The following is a 21247-nucleotide window of genomic DNA, read 5'->3' as shown; positions in this document are numbered from 1 at the left end:
TATGAAGGCCGAACATGCCAAGTGTGCCGGCCTACTCAAAGCTGTCGACGACCAGGTGAAGGAAGAGCAGCTGAAGGCCAAGGAGGCGGCCGACGAGCTGCGCAAACTTCATAGACGCTTCGACGACTTGTCCTTGGAGCACCTGGCTACCGTTGGATATGCAGAAGAAGGCGAAAGAGTATCAAGCCGAGCTGCGCATCGCCGACGAGCAGGTCTTTGCTCAGTATGAGACGGGTTTCCTGAACGTCGTTGAGCAAGTCGTCTATTTCTATCGCTGCTCCCCCGATCGGTTTGACGTTCACTTGGGGGTTGTTGACGGGAAGCTGGAGAGGGTTTACGAAGCACACGATGAAGCGACCATTCCAGCTCCGACCTCCGCTCCTCCTGCGACCGATTCTTAGTTGTATATCTTAGCTTTTGGATTTTTTGTATATTTTGATATAACCGATCGAGTTCAATCGACCTTGTGGTCGATCGCGCTCGATCGATTATTAGGCCATTTTTTGTCAAACAACTATATGTATATGGCAAGCATGTTTTCCTTTAGCTATATCAGATTTGTTTCTGTTTATTGTTGTCAGTGGCGACCGACCTCTCGTGAATGTTCAAGCGATCGGCCTTGTCTATCCTTATATTGCTTGCGTCGAATACTTAGGGTGGTCGGCCCATTTTATCTTGGTTATATTCGTGTTAATGTGCGGGGCCATCGACCTTTTTCTTTTAAGCTAATTGTTGGGGTGATCGACCCATCTTTTAATAGTTTCGTGTCGAGCAGTGAGGATGATCGGCCCCTTTTCGCGTTTAAAATGTTTGGGCGGTCGGCTCATGCTTACCTTTATTTGATTATAGCACTTTTTGACTTTCGTTGGTTCGGCGTACTTGACTTGGTTTAATTGCTGTGCTTAAGGCCCAAACGGTCCAGCTTCATTCTTATGCATTTATTTTTAACCAGTTTAGATCATTGGCGTTGTGCCTTGATCGTAGCCGACAGCTCGTGTCACTTATTTTACCCGTAGGGTTAGCTAGATCGCTTGGATCGGTGCTGACCGAGCGGGGCTTCCTCATGGAAGCCCGCACCTTGATCGGTCAGGCTTTTGCTCGGGTCCCGTAGGGAGCCCCGTTGGTTAGTTAGTTGGAGTTGCATGAACCGCTTGTTTTATTCATAGTGGCATCAAATGTAGTACATTTTTAAATGCAAAGTGTTTCACGTGTTTGGTATTTCCCTGCCGCTCAGGTATTCTAGCTGGTAGGCTCCGTTCTGTAGCTTTCGGTTACGCGGAACAGCCCTTCCCAGTTCGGCGCCAGCTTTCCTTGTGCTGATTTCTTGCACGCTTCATTGGTCTTCTTCCACACCAGGTCTCCTCGGATGAAGCTCCTCGGTTTCACCTTTGCATTGCTCCTTCTTGCCACCATTCTCTTGCAAGCTTCAGCTCGCACGGCCGCTCTTTCTCACCGCTCGGTCGTCCAGTCCAACTCTTCTCGCATGCGCTCGTAATTCACGTCGAGGTTTTGCATTTCTCGTCGGAGCATCGGTTCTCCTACTTCAACTGGCAGCATAGCTCCGTTCCGTACGTCAGATTGAAGGGGGATTCTCCGGTAGTCCCATGCGGGGTGCACCGATAGGCCCAAAGGATCTGCGGTAGTTCGACCACCCATGCTCCCTTAGCTTCTCCCAATCTTTTCTTCAGCTCTGCCACTATGACCTTGTTCATGGCCTCGGCTTGACCATTAGTTTGAGGATGCTCGACCGAACTGGTTAGATGGTGTATCCCTACTTGCTTATAGAAGTTCCTTAGCTTTTTGTCGATGAATTGCTGGCCGTTGTCGGTGATGATGGTGTGGGCCATGCCAAAACGGCAGACGATGTTCCGCCAAACGAACAAGTGGACCTGCCGAGCGGTGATGTTAGCCAAGGACTCTGCTTCGACCCACTTGGTGAAGTAATCTACGACGACTAGTATGAACTTCTTCTGCACACTACCAATGGGGAATGGCCCGACTATGTCCATACCCCATTGTGCGAACGGCCATGGGGCCGTTAGGTTGTGCAGCTTGGTAGGGGCTCTCTTGATGTCGTTCCCGTGCGCCTGACAACCTTCACATTTTCGTATCATCACCTCGCAGTCCTACTCCATAGTTGGCCAGTAGTACCCCGCCTGGAGTATCCGTGCCTTCATCGTTCTTCTGCTGGTATGCATCCCACAAACGCCGTTGTGGACCTCGTTCATGACGTAGCCTGCTTCTTCCTCTGATAGGCATTTAAGGAGCAGCACAGTGAACCCTCGCTTGTACAAGTCTTCTCCGATTATGACAAATCGGAGCGCCTGACGCCGCTCGATCGGCTTCATATCTTCCCCGGCGTCGCTTCTCCTCAGAAGTTCCCAAAACTGACTTCTCCAGTCCGCCGGCCGGTCGACGGCTGAGCATTCTCCCGCCGAGGGCATCATCAAGGTTTGCCTGATGATGGTCTTGAGATGACCCTTTTCCTTTCCTTCTGCTAGCTTGGATAGCCTATCAGCTCGGGTGTTCTCTGCTCGGGGTATGTGATGAACCGTCACCTCCTCGAACTCTTTCATGGCTTCGACCACCTTGTGGTAATATTGCAGTAGCAGATCATCTTTGACCTGATACTCCCCTTGCACCTGCCCGACCATGAGCCGTGAATCGGTGTTACATTTCAGCCTTCTTGCTCCCAAGTCCTTCGTCAGCCTCAGACCAGCGATCAACGCTTCGTACTCTGCCTGGTTGTTCGACACCTTTAACTTGAATTACAGGGAATGATCGACCGTGAAGTCGCCTGGTCCTTCGATGACTATCCCCGCTCCTACGTTACATTTGTCTGAAGAGCCGTAGACAAAGAGCACCCACGTCTGTTCCTGATGGGAGGCCGATCCATGGAGTTCTGCCGCGAAATCTGCCAAGTGCTGCCCCTTGACGGACCCCCTCGGCTCATACTTGAGGCCGAATTCGGATAACTCTACCGACCAGGCTATCATCCTTCTGGCCAGGTAGGGTTTTCTGAGTATCTTGGCGATGGGATGATCGGTTCAGACGATCAATTGATGGCTCTGGAAATATTGGCGTAACCGACGTGCGACCGTCAATAACGCCAAGTCTATTTTCTCTACGAACAGGTACCTGGTCTCCGCTCCCTGCAATACCCTGCTGATGAAATATATTGGTCGCTGCTTCGGGTTTTCCTGCACCAGCGTCGCGCTGATCGTGTCATCCGAGACAAACAGGTATAACTGCAAAGGCAGTTCCTCCATCGGTCGGCTCATTATTGGAGGGCTACTGATCATCCCCTTTATCTGCTGGAACGCCTCTTCACACCGGTCGTCCCACTTGTCAGCGGTCTGCTTCTTCATGATCTTGAGGATCGACCTTATCCTCTCTGTTAACTTTGGCAGGAAGCGTGCGAGGGACGTCAGACGGCCGACCAACCGTTGGATCTCCTTGAGGATTTTGGGACTCCTCATCTCAGTGATCGCGGTGCACTTATCAGGGTTGGCCTCAATCCCTCGGGCAATCAGCATAAAGCCCAGGAACTTACCGACCGGTACTCCAAATACACATTTCTCCGGATTGAGATGCATGTTATACTTGCGTATTTGGTGGAAGACCTCCTTGAGGTCACGAGCGTGGTCCTCGGCTGTCTGCGATTTTACGACCATGTCGTCTACGTATACCTCCATGGTTCGACTGATCTGGTCTCTGAAAACTTGATCCATGAGCCCATGGTACGTCGCCCTAGCGTTCTTTAGGCCGAACGGCATGACCTCGTAGCAATAATTAACCTTGTCGATGATAAACATCGTCTTTGATCTGTCCGGACTGTACATCGGGATTTGATTATATCCTGAATATGCGTCCAGAAAACTCAAGAAGTTGTGTCTGGACGCTCCATCGACGAGCCGATCGATGCTGGGTAAGGGGTGGCGTCTTTCGGGCACGCTTTATTGAGATCCGTGAAGTCCGTGCACATTCTCCACTTTTCGCTCGCCTTCTTCACCATCACCACGTTCACCAGCCATGTGGTATACTTTATCTCCTTTACGAACCTCGCCCCCACCAGCTTCTCCACCTCTTCTTCGACCGCTCGTCTCCGCTCCTCCCCCATCTTCCTCTTCTTCTGGGTGACCGGTCGTGCCTCTTTGAAGATCGTCAGCTTATGGGAAATAACGTCGAGATGGATGCCCGGCATGTCGGCTGATGACCATGCAAAGAGGTCTCGATTCTCCAGGATGACCGTGCCCAAGAGTTCCTCCTCGTCCGGCTTCAGAGCCCCCTATCTTAGTGACTTGGCCCGGTTGCGTCCCAATCAAAATCTCCTTGGTATCTCCGCCAGGCTGAATCTGATCCTCCGTGTTTGTTCGAGGGTCCAGATCAGTCATGGCGACTTCCGATCGGTGTTGTTTTCTGGGGTGGCTGTAAGGAGCGATCCTTAACCCAGCTGTGTAGCACTGCCTTGCGATCAGTTGGTCCGCGTGCATGGTGCATATCATCCCCTTGTCCGATGGGAACTTCATGGCCAGGTGTAGGGTGGAGACGATCGCTCCGAAGGCGTTCAGACAAGGTCTTCCTAGCAAGACATTGTAGGAAGTGTTAGCTTCAACCAAAAGGAATCTAACCCTTACCTCCTGACCGTCCTTCCGCGAGCCGATCCTGGTGCGGAGATCCAGGTAGCCCCTCGTGTCTACCAGCTCGCTGGGGAATCCGACGATTTGTTCGTTGTAGGGGACGATCAGGTCTTCAGACAAGTTCATCCTCTGGAACATTTTCTAGTACAAAATGTTGACAGAGCTTCCTTGGTCTACCAGAACCTTCCCAATCCCATACTTCGCTACTTCGATGGAGATGACCATCGGGTCATCATGATCGGGGTCTGGGGCTTTGAAGTCCTCATCGGTGAAGGTTATATGGGGCATCGATCGCACCTTCTTCTCCACCAGGTGGACCGATTTGAGCGCTCGGACATGTCTCTTTCGAGCAGACGAGCTCGATCCTCCTTCAGCGAATCCTCCCGAAATGGTATTGATGTAACCCCTTAAGGGTTTATCTCTGCTTCGACTGCGACTCCTCCTCGGGCTTCGGTGGGCTCTAGACGACTCTCTCCTTCGCCTATCGGGCTCCCGCTCTCGCCTCTTTTCCCACTTAGCTGGGGCCTGTCTTCGTGCCAGGCTTCTGTTCCTGATCGGGCTTCGCTGGGGGCGGTCCTGCTGGATGTATTTCTTCAAGTGCCCTTGGCAGATCAGCTCCTCAATCTTATCACGGAGCGTATGGCACTCTTCCGTTGTATGGCTGATTGTCCGATGGTACTGACAATGCTTGCTCCCATCGGCGTCGGGAGGTGGAGGTTTCTTTCTAGACGCTGGAAGTGAGTCGGTACTGAAGGCCTCTTGCAAGATCTTCGCCCGGGGAACGACCAAGGGGTATACGTGGTGAACTTGGGTGTTTTCTTCTCGTTGGGCAGAGCAAGGGGTTTGCTCGGTCGGGGGGCGCTTTTATGTGAAGCTGCATCTTCCTTCTCCCTTTTCTTCACCCTAAACTCCTGCATATCTTCCATCTGGATGAACTTGGTCGCTCGCTCCCTCATCTCCTCCATCGTCTTTGGCTTTTTGTGGCTTATCTTATCCGCGAACACACCCGACTGCAGACCGTACGAGAAGTGATGCCGAGCGATTTTGTCGCTAAGGTCTTTTATCTTGACCGACATGCGATTATACAGATCGAGATAACTTCTCAGTGATTCCCCATCCTCCTGGCGGATGTTGACTAAGTTATCCACCGTCAGTATGGCTGGCCTCAAGGGGGCAAACTGCGTGCTGAACCTGGCTTTCAGAGTGGCGAAGGAGTCGATGCTGTTAGCCGACAGCTCGGAGAACCACTCCAACACCTCTCCCGTTAGAGAGGTTGAGAATACGCGACACCAGATCGGGTCGCTCACTGCATGAAACATCATCTGGTGGGTGAATACCCGCATGTGATTGTCAGGGTTTGTCGTGCCGTCATACTTGTCGAAGGTCGACATCTTCCATCTCTAGGGCAGGGGGTTTCCAGTATGAACTGAGTGAAGGGAAAACTTCCTGAGGCGTGGATCGGCTGCCTGGATGGGTGGCCCCCTTCGTTAGCCCCGAAACTCTCGGCCATTGTGTGGGGAGCATTCCCTCTCGACGCTTGCGTTCTCTCAACCTGCGCGGGCTGCAATTGCTCTGGTCTTGTGGGGGGAGTCGGCTCTCCGCCCGCTCGGCTTCTCGATGCTGCCATACCCTGCTCAAGCGGAGCGGGTCGGGCACAGTGTGGGTTGAAGGGATGGCCTCATCCTTTCGCCGAAGGGCGACATTCTCCTCATGCAGAACTTGCATCTGCACTTCGTAGTTTCTCTGCATCTCATCCATCCTCTGCTGCATCGCCCTGATCATCTCTCTCGTTTCTGCCTGATCGTCCGCCATTCTTCATCCGTCCGCGTTGCTGGTTCAGTTTTTTGTGGTCACCATAAGGGTATAAGGTCTGTAGTATACTGCTTGGCCCCACGGTGGGCGCCAAAATGTTTCGGGTGTAAGGACCAAGCACCTACTGCGAACCACTTCAATTTTACTCCTTTTTCCTTTATGTCTCCTCTCTTCGCAATCTGTTGTAACTTCTTCGTCAAGAAACCTTTCTCCTTGCTCAATCGGTTGAACAGACGATCGGGGTACCTGTCTAAAAGGCTCCGATGCTTAAGTCAGTTGATGGACCGATCGGTGTATAAGTATAACTGCTGTAATAAATGTGAATTCAAGATTCTCACCAACCTACCTCTGGGCTCTATTTATAGTTTCCGGTGTGGGCCTATAATTAGGGTTCCTTAATCACGGCCCAATGATCCCTTAATCATGATTACTGACTTGTTTAATGTTAATTAATTCAGCTGGCTAGCTCATATTTTCCATTTGGCCGATCGACCGATGGTCGCTTGGCTAGGTGGGTTATCTTCTCTGAGTTTAACAACCTTCAGTGAACATTTAATCTATACGGTTGATCGATTGATGATCATATGTAATATATACTTCACGAATCACCTATGGGGCTGCTCTACCGATGGACCTCTATAGGGTAACGCATGGTCTATCTGGGGACCGATCGACCGATGGTCTCTTATAAGGTGACGCGTGATTCATTTGTGGGATCGATCGACCGATGGTCCCTTATGAGGTGACGCGTGATTCGTCTTTGGGACCGCTCGATCGATGGTCAATGGGTTCACATGGTTTCTGTGGGCCGATCGACCGATGGTTCTATTTCATATGAGCCCTCCCAGCCTAGTTCGATGGACTGGAGGACTGTACGTTGTCGATGGTCCGATGGGACATACAGTACAACTGCTTTTGGTTTAGAAACCGAGATCACGAGAGCTCAATTTAGTTTTCGTCAATTTATAACATTGTTTCAATGTCATTTTGTTACGATAAAAGACCCCTATTTACTTACCATAAGACCCTTGTCGGTTTTGTTTTGCCTCAACCCACACATGGGTCGGGGCTGTGGACTAGACTAAATTGATAGTTCTAATTATTGGACCTTTATCTTATTTTCGAATCGATGATTTCAACAATTTCAAAAAATTGAAATATCTAATAATTGAATTATTTTATCTTTATTTTTTAAATAATTAGTTTGAACAAAGTAATTGAAATGTTTTAAATTTCAATTTTCTTGTTTGGAAAAAATAAATTAATTTATATTTTACAATAAATTCAACTCTACCTTTGAGTTTAATTGAACTTAGTTCAATCTTTAATTTGATAGGACTTCGCTTGACTTTCCGTTTAAGTTAACCTTTGGCCTAACTCAACATTCAGCTCGGCTCGACTCGATACGACCTTTGGCCCGGACTGTTCAGGATCGACCTCTAGCCAGGCTGATCCGAATAAACCTTCGGCCTGGCTCGATTCGACCTTTACTTCGACCTAGGCTGACAGTCTTGACCTTTAATCTGAACTAATTTGTTTCAACCTTTTATCCAACTCGACTCGACTCATTTAACCTTTGAACCTTTTTTTATCCTAATCAATGAAACTTTTCACAACTTGAGGAGTTTTGATTTCCTTCTGTTTTGAATGAATTTCAAATTCTACTATTTTAATTATTTGAAATATTTTTTTACAATTTCTAAATTTATAAATGTTATGTTGACTTTAACGTGTAGTATTGGTTATTATCTTCACTTTAACATTACGAGGTTCTTTTCTTATCCCATCTTAGTTTCTTACCTATATGAATAAATCTTGTACTTATAGCACTTCTTTTTGTCACCTCTATTCTTATTCCTCATTATTTTCTTACCTTTATGAATAAATATTGTACTTATAGCACTTCTTTTTGTCAACTCACTTCTTTTTCCCCTAACTTATCTATTTTTATTTTTGAACCCTTATCTTCTATTTTTTATCTTTTCGTCCTGTACTTTTAAAAATGCTCTTTTTAAACATGTTGTATGGTCTTATTATGAATAGTATGTTTCAAGCATTTTCATTAGCAGGTACGTGAAATATTTAATGAGTGTCCCTACAAAAAGAAAATTCCACACCACGCGGTGTGCTGGTCAAAGTAATGTAATTAATATTAATCTTATTAATATCACTTCAGTTTATTGGTATTATATATCCAGTTTTGAGGCCATCTAAATTAGGGATGTCAACGGAGCGGGTAGGATACGAATAGTAGCTCCCCCTTACTTTATCCGCTAGATAAATATTTGTCTCGTACCCGTACCCATATCCGTCGGGTATCCGTTATGCGGGTACCAGCCTATTTTTTTCATATTCGTGGGTAGCCACGGGTATCCGCGGGTATTTAAAAAATTATTAAAAAATAAATATTTAATTATAAATTCAAATAAAATAAAATAAAATAAAATGTGTACATCCTATTTAATAGTTTTTCACACTATCAAACAAAACATTATATCCTGATCAGACATAGCAGATAGTAGGAATAACAGTCATACACACATAGTATGTGAATCTAGTACAGTCCTCAAAAAAGCCACATCTATATATACAAGGTAAGAGTAGGTGGAAAAGATACTAAACTACATAAATCCCAAAATGTACAACATCAACCTATAACTACAGCGGACACTCCCTGCAAGGCTCCAACTCCTACTCAGGAGGGGGTATTTCCATTTAGTTTCTGCTCTGCTCACACCAACCATAGATGATCATTGCAAAAGGATAATATGCAAAAGCAGACAAACACAAACAAGAAGGGTAAGCTAACTGAAATGAGAAACACCAATACATTTCACAATTAGAAATATCATTCATAGCATGTAATTTAATCATAAGTTCTAGACTCGATATCCGGATTGTGTAAGCGACGTTGGAGCTCTTGGTGACTTGCACCTGCAATAGTTCCCAGACTTTGCAGAGTCTGGACACATGGAGTATTCACCCGACCGTTCCCAGGGTAAGTCCCCTTCACGTCTAGGACTGGATCAAGTCCAACGACGAGGACCTCCTGCTACTCCTCACGACATAATCCATTTTGTTCTATCTGAGCTTGAATGATTATTGGAGTTTCAGGATACCAACCATTATAGATTCCTCACATCCTTACACACACTACAATTCCACTGGGATTTCCCTTGAAATTCCATTTCAACCTCAACTTCTAATAATTTATATTCATCCAATTTAATCATATAATACATAAATGGTAGCATTCCAACCACACAGGGTCTAAATTGCACAGGATGCATTGAAACATACATTTCCGCTAATGAAAACAGAATTTGAACACCACTACTGCAGTAGCTCTTGCTCAGGCTAAAAAGTATAGCTTAGGCGAGAGGTCATCTCGCTCAGGCGAGCCAGTCTCGCCTAGGCGAGACACTAACAGTGGCAAAAAAAGAAAACCTAGGCGAACTCTCGCTCAGGCTAGGCTAGTTCGCCTAGACGAGATCGTCTCTCGCTCAGGCGACTCCAGCTCGCCTAGGCGAGACTTCGCGCAGGAATAGAGGTGCGTCTCCTGGTGTTTTCGCTCAGGCGAGCGTCACTCGCCTAGACGAAAATACCAGGTCACGAACCTATTCCCACATGCAGTGGATCAGTTTCCTCAAGCACAAATCAATTATTCACCAAATCATGCAATTCAAACACCAATTCATCAATCAAACACGTAATTCAAGCTCATCTACGGATTTTCTATTCAATTTAAGAAGAGAGGTTAGCTTCCCTTACCTCTATATATTTCTAACTGGCTAGAATCCTCTCACTCAAGAGCACTTCAGTTGTACCACCTAGTGAGCTGGAAATGCAGGTTCAACGTATGAGAATGGTTCCCAAATTAACTCAGCAGGAATGGGGTTCTACAAATTTTGAATTAAAGAGGACTGTAAAGGTTGGGAGTAACTTACTTGGAGGAAAAGGAGGAATTGTAGCTAAGAGGGGAGATCCTGAACTGGCCTCAGGTTTGGATTCTGCAACTGAGGGAGAGTGATTCAGAATTCTTTTGGTAGAGAGAAGGCATAGGAACAGGAGAGGGAGAAGGTGCAAGTGAAGTGTAAGGCAGTTCTGTGGTGTGGGTGGCAAAGAGAAGAGAGATTTAGGGGCTGAAAATTTGGGGTTCTCACAAAATGCATCACTGCCATAAATTTTAAATAAAGTTTAAATAAACTTAAGTTCATATAAGTCCAAATAATTATAAAAGTAGATATAAAATGACTTCAACACAATGAAAATTCTTTAATTAATGTTTTGATCAAAAAGTCCACTTTCTCCAATTGATTCCTAAAAAATAAACAAAATAAACAAATAATAAAGCCCAATTGTCACGTACCAAGTATTCTTATTTTGATTCCATCATTTGACAACAAGCATACCATAAACATTATTATCTATATAAGATTTGATGTATATGCCCAATTTCAAATAAAGGAAAGAGAAGAATGTACGGGTGTACTTGGAAGAAGACAACGTACCAATACTTGAAGTTTGAAGAATGAAGACAGAAGACAAGATGTGCAACTTAGAAAAAATTAGGCCAAAATGTTTTTTTACTAATATATATATATATATATATATATATATATATATATATATATATATATATATATATATATATATATAAGGGTACTTTTGTGAATTAAAGTTTAGCGGGCACGGGTATCCACGGGTACGAATACTATGATACCCGTACCCGCCCCTTTAACATGCGGGTATCAAAAATACCCGTACCCACGGGTAGCGGGTATCCATTTTTAATATCCGTTTTCTACCCATTGCGGGTTTTATCTGCGAATACCCGCAAGTACGAACTTTTTTGACATTCCTAATCTAAACCCTAAATATACACATTTCATTCCACTTTTACGTATTTCTTATTTTTCTCCAGTACATTTTTTTTATTTAAGTTTCTAATTTTATCTTATATGAAAAAAGAAACTATTTAATGGAATTTAGGAAATTATGTGAGATGAAGATGCAAGTGATGTCTAAAATAAAAGAAATAAGGAAAAGAAAGTATTTTAATTGGAATACTTCTATCCTTTGTTCGAATTACCCTATTTAATATGTATTTATAATGAGAAAAAGACAATTATTATAAAAGACTCGATAATAATATTTTAGGGGAAAACCTATCACACTGTGACAAGTATATAAAACTTGAATTATATATATATATATATATATATATATATATATATATATATATATATATATATAATATTTTTCTAGTCAAGGTGTCAGATAATTCTTAACTAAAAATAAAAAGAAAGAAATATTTTTAATCCTAGCTTAAGACTTGCTTAGGTCAAAAACAATATCTCCTTTGACCATGGGAGTAACATTCTTATTTATAATAGAGTAATCAGTTAGAAATATTATAGATATACATAATACATAATAATCTTAAAGATAATCCTCAATATCTTCCTAAATCTCAACCTCAATATCTCATCAACCAAACTAAATAATAACTAAATAATTACATGTCTTATCTTTACAACCTTATTTTAACAAATCGACCCATCCTAAAGACTACCGACTACATAATATCAATCCTCCCTTATCCGACCTTATGACTTCTTCACCACCATGTCGACTTTAAGATGATGCAATTCTTCTACATTGTTTCACCACCATGTCGGCTTTATGACAATGTACACTGCCTCTCTACTATGTTGACTTTATGACAATGCAATTATCCTACACCTCTTCACCACCATATCAACTTTATGTCGACGTACACTTCTTCACCACCACGTCGGCTTTATGATGATGCAATTTCTTTCACATCCCCACCCCTCGCTTTATTAACGTTAGATTATTGACGAGTACATAACTCTCCAACTTCCTGAATTTTCACCTTTCAAAACGAGAAACTCAAAAGTTGTCGCATCATTAACTACTATCACCATTTTCCCACAATTCATCACCACGATTCAACTACCCCTGCCACGTGCCTCAAATCCCATGGCCCCTTTTAAAACCTCAATCTGCACGACCATTTTCCCATTCACTTCATCTTCTCACTCCTTCAGTTCGTCTTTGCCCTAGTTGTCTCTTCCACTTCCTATTTTTGCATTCTCAATCTCCTTCCTCTCTACACCTACTTCTGCTATCACATTTCCCTTCCAGGTATTTCCTTATTCTTTCATGCTCTCCACTTATGTTTTCCACTATCACTTATCAAATACTTTTCTGATTATTCTCCTATGTTATTGGTTGTTTCTCTGTTGTGATTGATTTCGCATTCCCTCCCATGATTCATGCTATAGTTTTGCCTCTTTAAACTATGATTTTGTTATTTCATTTGCCTCACCAGACATTCCCTTTCCAAAAACTACCTTCTTGCATATTTAAGGTTAGAAACCCTCATGACCTCCTACGACCCTTTATACACCCTTGGGCAGCTCTTACCCTCTGCCGGGAAACTTCTTCCATGACCACCTCCACTAGAATTAGGGCGTTTAGTGTAACATCCCTGGCGCACCCCTCCTCGGGCCCCAGAGGCTGTCAGGTTACTACAGCCCAATGCACCCCAACCCCTCACCCTTCTCCGTCCATTCATACTGGGTGGGTTGTTGCCAGTGGGAATCGAACCCCCAACCTGACCTTTAACACCTCTGGCACACCAGCAGATGCTACCAGTTATGCTGCAGCGCAACTGGTAGCATCTGCTGGTGAGCCAGAGGTGTTAAAGGTCAGGTTGGGGGTTCGATTCCCACTGGCAACAACCCACCCAGTATGAATGGACGGAGAAGGGTGAGGGGTTGGGGTGCATTGGGCTGTAGTAACCTGACAGCCTCTGGGGCCCGAGGAGGGGTGCGCCAGGGATGTTACAAAAAAAGTGCACTTTATGATAACCTACAAAATAGGGGTGTTGAGGTAGGCAGCAAAGTTTGTGTCATTTGTCACTGTTGCGATGAAACTGTCACACATTTATTCTTTAGTTGTAGGATAGCTGCACGTTTATGGATAATGTGTGATTCTTGGTTAGGACTCTACTCAGTACATCATAATTTTGCTGAGATTCATTTTCTCCAATTCGAACACCTAGGATTAAGTAAAAGTTGCAATATTGTTTGGAGATGTACGTGGGTGGCAACAATTTGGAGTATTTGGAACCAAAGGAATAATATCATTTTTAGGAATGCAAAAGTAGATGTTGAGGAAATGTTTTCTTTGGCACAAGTTAAAACATGGGCCTGGATCACAAATAAGTACCCAAGAGCATCTTTTTCGTATTCGGACTGGTGCTTATGCCCAACCACGTGTCTAAAATCAATGCGACTCTAATCATAACATCTAAAACTCCATTGATCTCTTATGCATGTTTTGAAAAGCGTAATGAGTGAGTTGTCACCATTATGTGTCTTTATGTGTTTTGTTTTTGCATGATGTTGTGGTTTTTTTGTTGTGGGATTCTTGGATATGGTTTTTTTTCATGGTTGTAGGATTATGTCGACGATCCATTGAAGACCACAAAATCTACAATGAAAAGAATTGAGACTATGTTTGATTCAAGTATGCATGGAGGACTCTTTGAATAGATGCTTTTGGCATTGTTATAGAAAAGGAACTATAATGTAAAACTTAGTCTTCAATGGGATTGTTGTCATGATAATGTTTTTTTCCAGCATCATTTAGAGAAGGAATGGTATATTGTTGCCATTTGTCTTTCTTTTTGTATATATTACGTTATGTATGGGTTGGGACAACCCAATTGTCCCTATTCAATATATTTTTTTGTGCTGATTAAAAAAAAACCCATCAAATACCCATTACACACGCAACCCTTGCCATCTTCATTACGCTCATCACAACATCATCCTTTCTTCTATCCTTCATTCATCTCATATTCATTTCCCCGATTCCACAATTCACGAATACACCTTCTCCGTTTTTTCTCCTCCCAAAGTCCATCGCCAACTCATTCCAGCACCAAACACTCACGCCTCATCTTACACTATTGTTTACACCCAACACTAAATAGTGACACAGAGGAAGGGATAGGAATATTTGCAGACAAGTCTTTTAAAGAATGACGTAATCCTGATTTCTCATTATGAACGAGAATACGTAGGACCTTTGTCAATCTTTGTCGGGCATAAAAAATTACAAAAATATCTGTTTCTTTTTATTATTACTTGTCTATTATTTTTGGGAAAAATTACATCAACTTGCTTGTATAATTAAAGGTACTGTCCTCGGGCAGGCATGGTCGGGTGCTAAGATTTTTCTTATGCGTAATCGACTCCTAGATCCAAAAATCTATTTTTTTTTCGTAGACTTTGCTTTAATCTTAAGGCTTTTCATAATTCTAATAAAAAACTATGGTGACGATTCCAAATCTTTTTTGAACCCGTTTCTTTTTTATTTATTTATTGTCCCATCACGATTCTGATTGTGTGAAGATAATGCATAAATATATATATATATATATATATATATATATATATATATATATATATATATATATATATATATATATATATATATATATATATATATATATATACTACTACTACCTTGATTTTGCATAAGTAGTAGATCAGAAAATTGTCCTTCATCAAATTGAATATTTTTTTGAATCAATTGGGAAATTGAGTTAATTGTTAAGGGCCTCCATTAGGTATGAAGGTCATGCATATTAAAGTTGGTTGGGGATGGTATTTGCATTCAATAGTGAGGCTTTTATTAGAAAATTTTACGTTGCAGGGATTGGTCTTCCAAATACGAACGTTATGGGAAATTTTTAAGAAATTGTTCCTTCTACTCAATCAATAAACTCTTCCAACTTGAATTTTCTTAAACTTAATTTAATAGAAAGATAAACGAATGTTATTATATTTATCATTTTAAATAAATGGTGATAATTATTTCTGGATTTCTATAAAACACTATAACGATTGTCTTTGAATGAAATATATACCCTTGATAAATTTGTTGAATGTTTAAATGATTGTGTTATAGTTCGATTTATTTATTGAAATAACAATAATGATTTTTTATTTATAGCCGTTTAATCTATTTTGTAAACCGCGATTATACCAAAGAAATAGACACTCCACCACTAGCTGCTTAAAAGAGACTTTATCTTTTACTTCTTTCAATTTTCTAATGAAAATTCAATTACAGAATAAAAAGTTTATAAAAACATCCTTTTCTCGGTTTTAGTTTGACTAATTGTAAATGAAAAACATAAAAATGTTCGTTACGTTAAGAGGATTAAAGGATAATATAATCTAAAATTATACCTCTTACTACTATATCAATTTCTCAGAATTTCCCATTCAAAATTTTGAAAGGTGATGTTTACAAACTAAAAACTCTTATTATAATATTATTAAATATTGGTAGCTGGTGTCATTGTTTGTTTGAAATCAAAGCTGCCAAATTTGAGGGTTTTTTTGTTTGGTTTGGTAAGCTTTATTGTGTGTCGTAATCAAAGGCATTCCTAGATTTTAGTATCAACACCCAACTGCCAGATGCCTTGATCACTTCCAAGTTTTGATTTTGCACGGAACAATTCTGATTTCTTACTGTTAATGCAAATTAAGATGCAAGATGAAACCTCATTTCTATGAGACCTAGGGCTTAGGAGACAAAATGTCCAACATAATTAATAAACACTCAATCACCTAGTTCTTTAGCTTTCTCTTGCGTTCTCTATAAATCTATTAATGGAAGGGAAGACATTTCGCCTGGAGTTCTTGTTCCGGTGTTCATTACGGTTATTTAAGAGGTTGACTCTAATGTTGCTGTTTTTTTTTAACATATGTAATGATTAATATCTGAAAATACCTTATACTATGTGTTCAGTTTCTGTTGCTCCTGTTATGCGACTGTGAGTAGAGTTGTAGGTATTATCCTCCGTTGCTGACGTTTCACATTCGCAGGTTCTTAATTTTAGTCCGAGTCTATGATTTTCTTCTTCAATTACTTATAATTCTTCGATTACTTATAATTGTACATTCATTGTAGTCTAATTTACAAACCGGATCATATGAGTGTATTTAATGCAATGGATGCCAACGGTTGTACGTACTCTTATCACAAGTGGTTGAAAAACGGTAATAATTTCACTATATCAAATACTTGTACGCAATTTTGTTTTATTTTATATACTAATTGAAATTATTATCTTGTGTGCAAATATTCAATACCACTACATCAATTCTCGTCAAGTCCATCAAATATTTAAGGATAACTTGTGCAAAGTACATTATACAAATGTACAATAATACTTAGTATATTTGTTTATGGTAGCATATAAGATTGTAATGAATAGTACATTAATATGAATAACATTTAAGTATTTTGCCACATTTTCTATTTGAATTGACTTCTGTTTCTAGCTAGTTTTGGTTTTCTGATTGAAAATTTGCAGGTTTAATGTGTTGGATATGAAAGAAACAAAACTTGTATTTTAAAAAAATGACACCTTTAGCCTCGGTTGTAACCAAAACCGAGGCAGAAGGTTATTTCAATTTTTTATTTTTATTTTTAATAGCTAATATGCCTCAGTTTGGATATAACCGAGGTAGTATATATCTCACTTTCTGCCTCAATTGGACTAGACCCGAGGCAGAAAGTACATTTTATTTTCTTTTTTATATTTCAGATACCCATTAGGCCTTGGTTATGGAGGGAATCGAGGTAGTAACGCTCAAATATGCCTTGGTTTATAACTGAGGCATAAACAATTGCCGTTTTACCTTGCCTGCATATGACTCGGGTGCGAACTCGAAGCCAAAAGTTAAAAATAACCGCGTCCATTTCCTTTCCCTACACTGACAAATACCTATTGGGAGCACGAGATATTCGACCAGATTGTCTTAGTGAAATTAGTATAGATACAAGTGGCAGATTGGAGTCGAAAAGGGGAGTGGAAACTTGTTGTTGTGAGGATAGTGTAGAAAATGTGGGAATAATAGCAAAATCATTTGAAGGAAGAGAAAGACAAGGAAACATAAATTGCCTATCGAAAAATGTCACATTGTTGGAAATGCGAAATGTTGATTAGAAGTATCACAACATACAAAACCTTATGAAAGGGACTATACCCCAAAAAGGCACACTCGACCTGTTATTCCTCAAGCTTATGCCTTTTAAGCGGGGGTTAAATGAACAAAACACACACATCCAAAAGTATGTAAAATACTATAATCAGAGTGAGTTTGAAAAAGGTGAAAAAAAGGAGAGTCAAAATCAATTACCATAGAAGGAAGACGATTGATTAAAAACACAATAGTATATAGAGCTTCCACCCAAAATTTGGATGGAACAAAAGCTTGTACAAATGTGCGACTCACATTAAGCAAGTGACGATTTTTCCATTCAATAATGTAATTTTGCTGAGTATTAGCACAAGAACATTGAGATACAATACCATTTTGTTGAAGGTATTCTTGAAACACATGAGACATGTATTTACCACTAAGATTTGAGCGGAAGGTTTGAATTTTGGTTTGGATTGAGTCTCATCATATGCCATGAATTTCTTAAACATGAAAAATACTTCAGACTTAGAGTAACGAAAATATATCCAAGTGATTGTAATCATCGATAAGTGTGACAAATTATTTATAATGAGCATGAGAAGCAACAAGAGGCATGTCCCAAACATCACTATGAATTATTTCAAAGCAAGACGAAACACGGTGAACACTATTTGGAAAAGGAAAAGTTTTACTTTAAGCCAATTTAAGAACAGAACAATAAAAATGAGTATCAAGAAGAACAATTTTATTTCCCAACAAACTAGTTTTAAATAAGTGAGACAAAAAAATAGAATTTGGATGACCAAATTTTCTATGTCAAACCTCATAGATATTTAGAACATTATTACAAGAGAAAGACAAATGATTATAAATAAATTGGAGTGAAAACAATCATCCCACTTTAGGCCCCTTCACGATCACCTTCCCCGATACTTGCTCTTACACAAGATAACCAGACCGAAAAATTTTAACATCACAATTATTGTCTACTAATTTACCAACAAACAATAAATTTGAAGCAAGTCCAGGCGAGACCAGCACATTCTAAAAATCAAGGTTTAGGTCACCAATATTAATGGTAGAAAGAGTATTTCCATTAGCAATTTGTATTTTCTGGGAACCATTATAAAAATGTACATTGTAACATCCCGACCGGATATTACGGATTTAAAATAATAAAATAATAAATTAATAAATAAACCTCATTTATTAAAATGTCATTTCCCAAAACACGGGAAATTTAAAACATTATTCAATACGACAAAATTCGATTAAAGCTAAAGTAATAATCTTATTACAATTTCCAAAATAAGACAAAACAGAAGAAAACATAATGTATTTCCTAGCTCAAGTCCCCAAGCTAACCCTCTCTCCATCTCTATGCATCGCCAGCATCACCTGTCATATCATCTGCTCCCGTGTAACGAATCACATGATCATCGCCAAACACAAACAGAAAGGGTGAGCTCATAATGAAAATAACACATACATTAATAATATCAATTACCCAACTAATTTAGTCTAGTTAGTTCTTGGCCAAGACCTTAATACCCCAAGGCTTTTCAACCTTCAAATCACACAAATAGTTAACCTTGGACTTAGGATTTATGATGCTCACACGAACACGCCTGAGTTTTGAGCGACTGACACTCTCCTTTAGGCGAGAATGGCTCGCCTAAGCGAGTTCTCGAAGTGCAGGGGTGATGTTTTTGTCGAATACTCGTCTAGGCGAGGTCTGTGTGTTGTTTTGATCGAAGGTGTGACTCGCCCAGGCGAGAGAATCTCGCCTAAGCGAGACAACGTGATGCAGCCACTGTTTTGAGCTCGCTCAGGCGAGGTGAACTAGCTTAAGCGAGGCTGTGGGCTTAGCTTGGGCGAGAGTCCCTGGCTTAAGCGAGTTTATGCGATTTTTCCATGTTTGTATGTGCTTGTGGGTGTGATTTGGATACTTTTTCCTAAGTATAGGATGTATATGCATGTGGTGTGGTGTTTGGGCTTGAAGGACTAAGTCCAATAGGGGTTTGGGATGTGCTTGGTAGTTGAAAACATGATGGGCATGGAACTGGTTGAGTTCCTGTCGGCTACTAATGGGTGAGGAGTCCATAGTATGGTGATTACATGTTACAGATCACACCCTAGTTTCAGAAAACCAAAAAAAAATCAAATATGAACGAAAATCATCCATGAATACCCAAAACATAAACCCAAAACCCATCATAAAAACCTCCATAAGTAAGAGAAATAGGCGTTGCAATACAAATTTTGAGCGCTTACTTTAACAATTAATTTCTCATGAAGGGTTTATGCTTCCCCCAAATTAGGGTTTCTGCTTGTCTAGTACGTGAAGGAGACAAGTCTAGTTGGTGAAGGGGACTGTTTTTGGTTCGTCAAGCTCGTTCTTCTCATTCGAAAAGGGGCATCAAGCTTGTTTGTGAAGGGACCGACCTCAAGCCGGTTCGTGAATGGTCTTGGTTCTGGTTCGTAGGGAATGGTTTGTGAAGCGACGATGATGAAGGGTGAGGACGACTTTGGTGGTCTCAAAATTAAAGCCATGAAACTAAAATTTGAGAGTGAATATTTGGTGGTCTCGTGAAAGTCAATATTTGAGAGGGAAATAGTGTGAAATTTGAGAGGGTAACTTTTGGTAACTTAAAAATATATAGTAACATTATAAATAAATAAAATTGTAATCGATTCTGTTACTGTTATTTTATAAACAAAAAGTCAGTCACTAAATCGGTCACTCATTTAAGAAAATATATTTGGTCATTGATTCGGTTACTAATAATCACTGTCATTTTCAGTCACCGAAAGCGGTCACTATTTCCCACTTTTTTGGTAGTGAGATCTGTAATATTTCTTTCTGACTGGACAAAGTCAATAAAGATAATATCATAATCAGTAATTAAGTTTTTGATAAATGTGTCTCTCATTCTCGTATGTCAATTTTATTTTATTGACATTTTACTATAAACTTTAAATATAACTAATTTAATTCTCAAAAACGTTCAAAATAAGGTGGTAAATCATTATATAATAAAGGGAGCAGCAATAAAGCATCTATCCAAGAATAAAGGTTTGCTCTCAAGAATACCTCCGTCCAAGACATCAATGAATAGGAGTGAAGTAACCCATTTCACCTAGTATCCCGATGGCGGAGTGAAGGCTCTCTCCCTTGAAAGAGAGCCAAGCAGACTGGTTAGGTCTTTTACCATGGCTTAAGCGGTGGCTATAACCTATACTGAAAATAGTTCAAAATGCCAAAAACTAAATCTAAAAGCATTAATAAAAAAGTCTGTTGAGAAGGGTCGGCAGCATTTTGCGAGTGTCGTTCGGGGGCATCGGCTTCAGCATTATCTCCACGTCGGCCGGAATATCGTGAAGAGACTAATGTCATTTTTTCATTTTTATTTTCTTATTTTATGTAATACTTATCTATACTTTTTATTCGATCTTGATTTCAACATTTAATATTTTCTCATGTATTGTATTGTCACTCTCTCTCGATCATCATGCAACTTTATGTTTATTGGTTTCAGTAGAAATTAAATGTTTTCTTGATAGAGGATCTAATAATTGGGAATTGAAATTCAAAATGCTATAACTTCACTCAACTCGACGCAATAACGTCCGTTTTATACCTCTGAGTGGAATTTTTAGAGACGCTGATGGAAGCTTTTTCTTGTAGTTCCCCTCCCAAGAGAAGTGTGCAAAGTAGCAATTTCATTTATGGAGTGAAAGAGAATCATGGGCATG

General features: G+C 40.8%; 2 protein-coding genes across 2 annotated transcripts; both read right to left on the bottom strand.

Annotated features, from left to right (window-relative positions):
* Nucleotides 1-2126: 2126 nt before the first annotated feature.
* On the bottom strand, nt 2127-3842 carry LOC114165140. Its single transcript, XM_028049807.1, has 3 exons — nt 3139-3842; nt 2829-3018; nt 2127-2741 (listed from the first exon to the last, which is right to left on the bottom strand). Exons 1-3 carry the CDS (start codon nt 3840-3842, stop codon nt 2127-2129), a joined length of 1509 nt encoding a protein of 502 aa, XP_027905608.1.
* Nucleotides 3843-4781: 939 nt separating this feature from the next.
* Nucleotides 4782-5983, bottom strand: LOC114165139. Its single transcript, XM_028049806.1, has 2 exons — nt 5448-5983; nt 4782-5364 (listed from the first exon to the last, which is right to left on the bottom strand). Exons 1-2 carry the CDS (start codon nt 5981-5983, stop codon nt 4782-4784), a joined length of 1119 nt encoding a protein of 372 aa, XP_027905607.1.
* Nucleotides 5984-21247: the final 15264 nt, after the last annotated feature.

Source organism: Vigna unguiculata, chromosome 10 (assembly GCF_004118075.2).
Source record: "Vigna unguiculata cultivar IT97K-499-35 chromosome 10, ASM411807v1, whole genome shotgun sequence".
NCBI lineage: Eukaryota > Viridiplantae > Streptophyta > Magnoliopsida > Fabales > Fabaceae > Vigna > Vigna unguiculata.
Note: the sequence above shows the minus strand (reverse complement) of the source record. Positions and strands in the feature narration are given on the sequence as shown.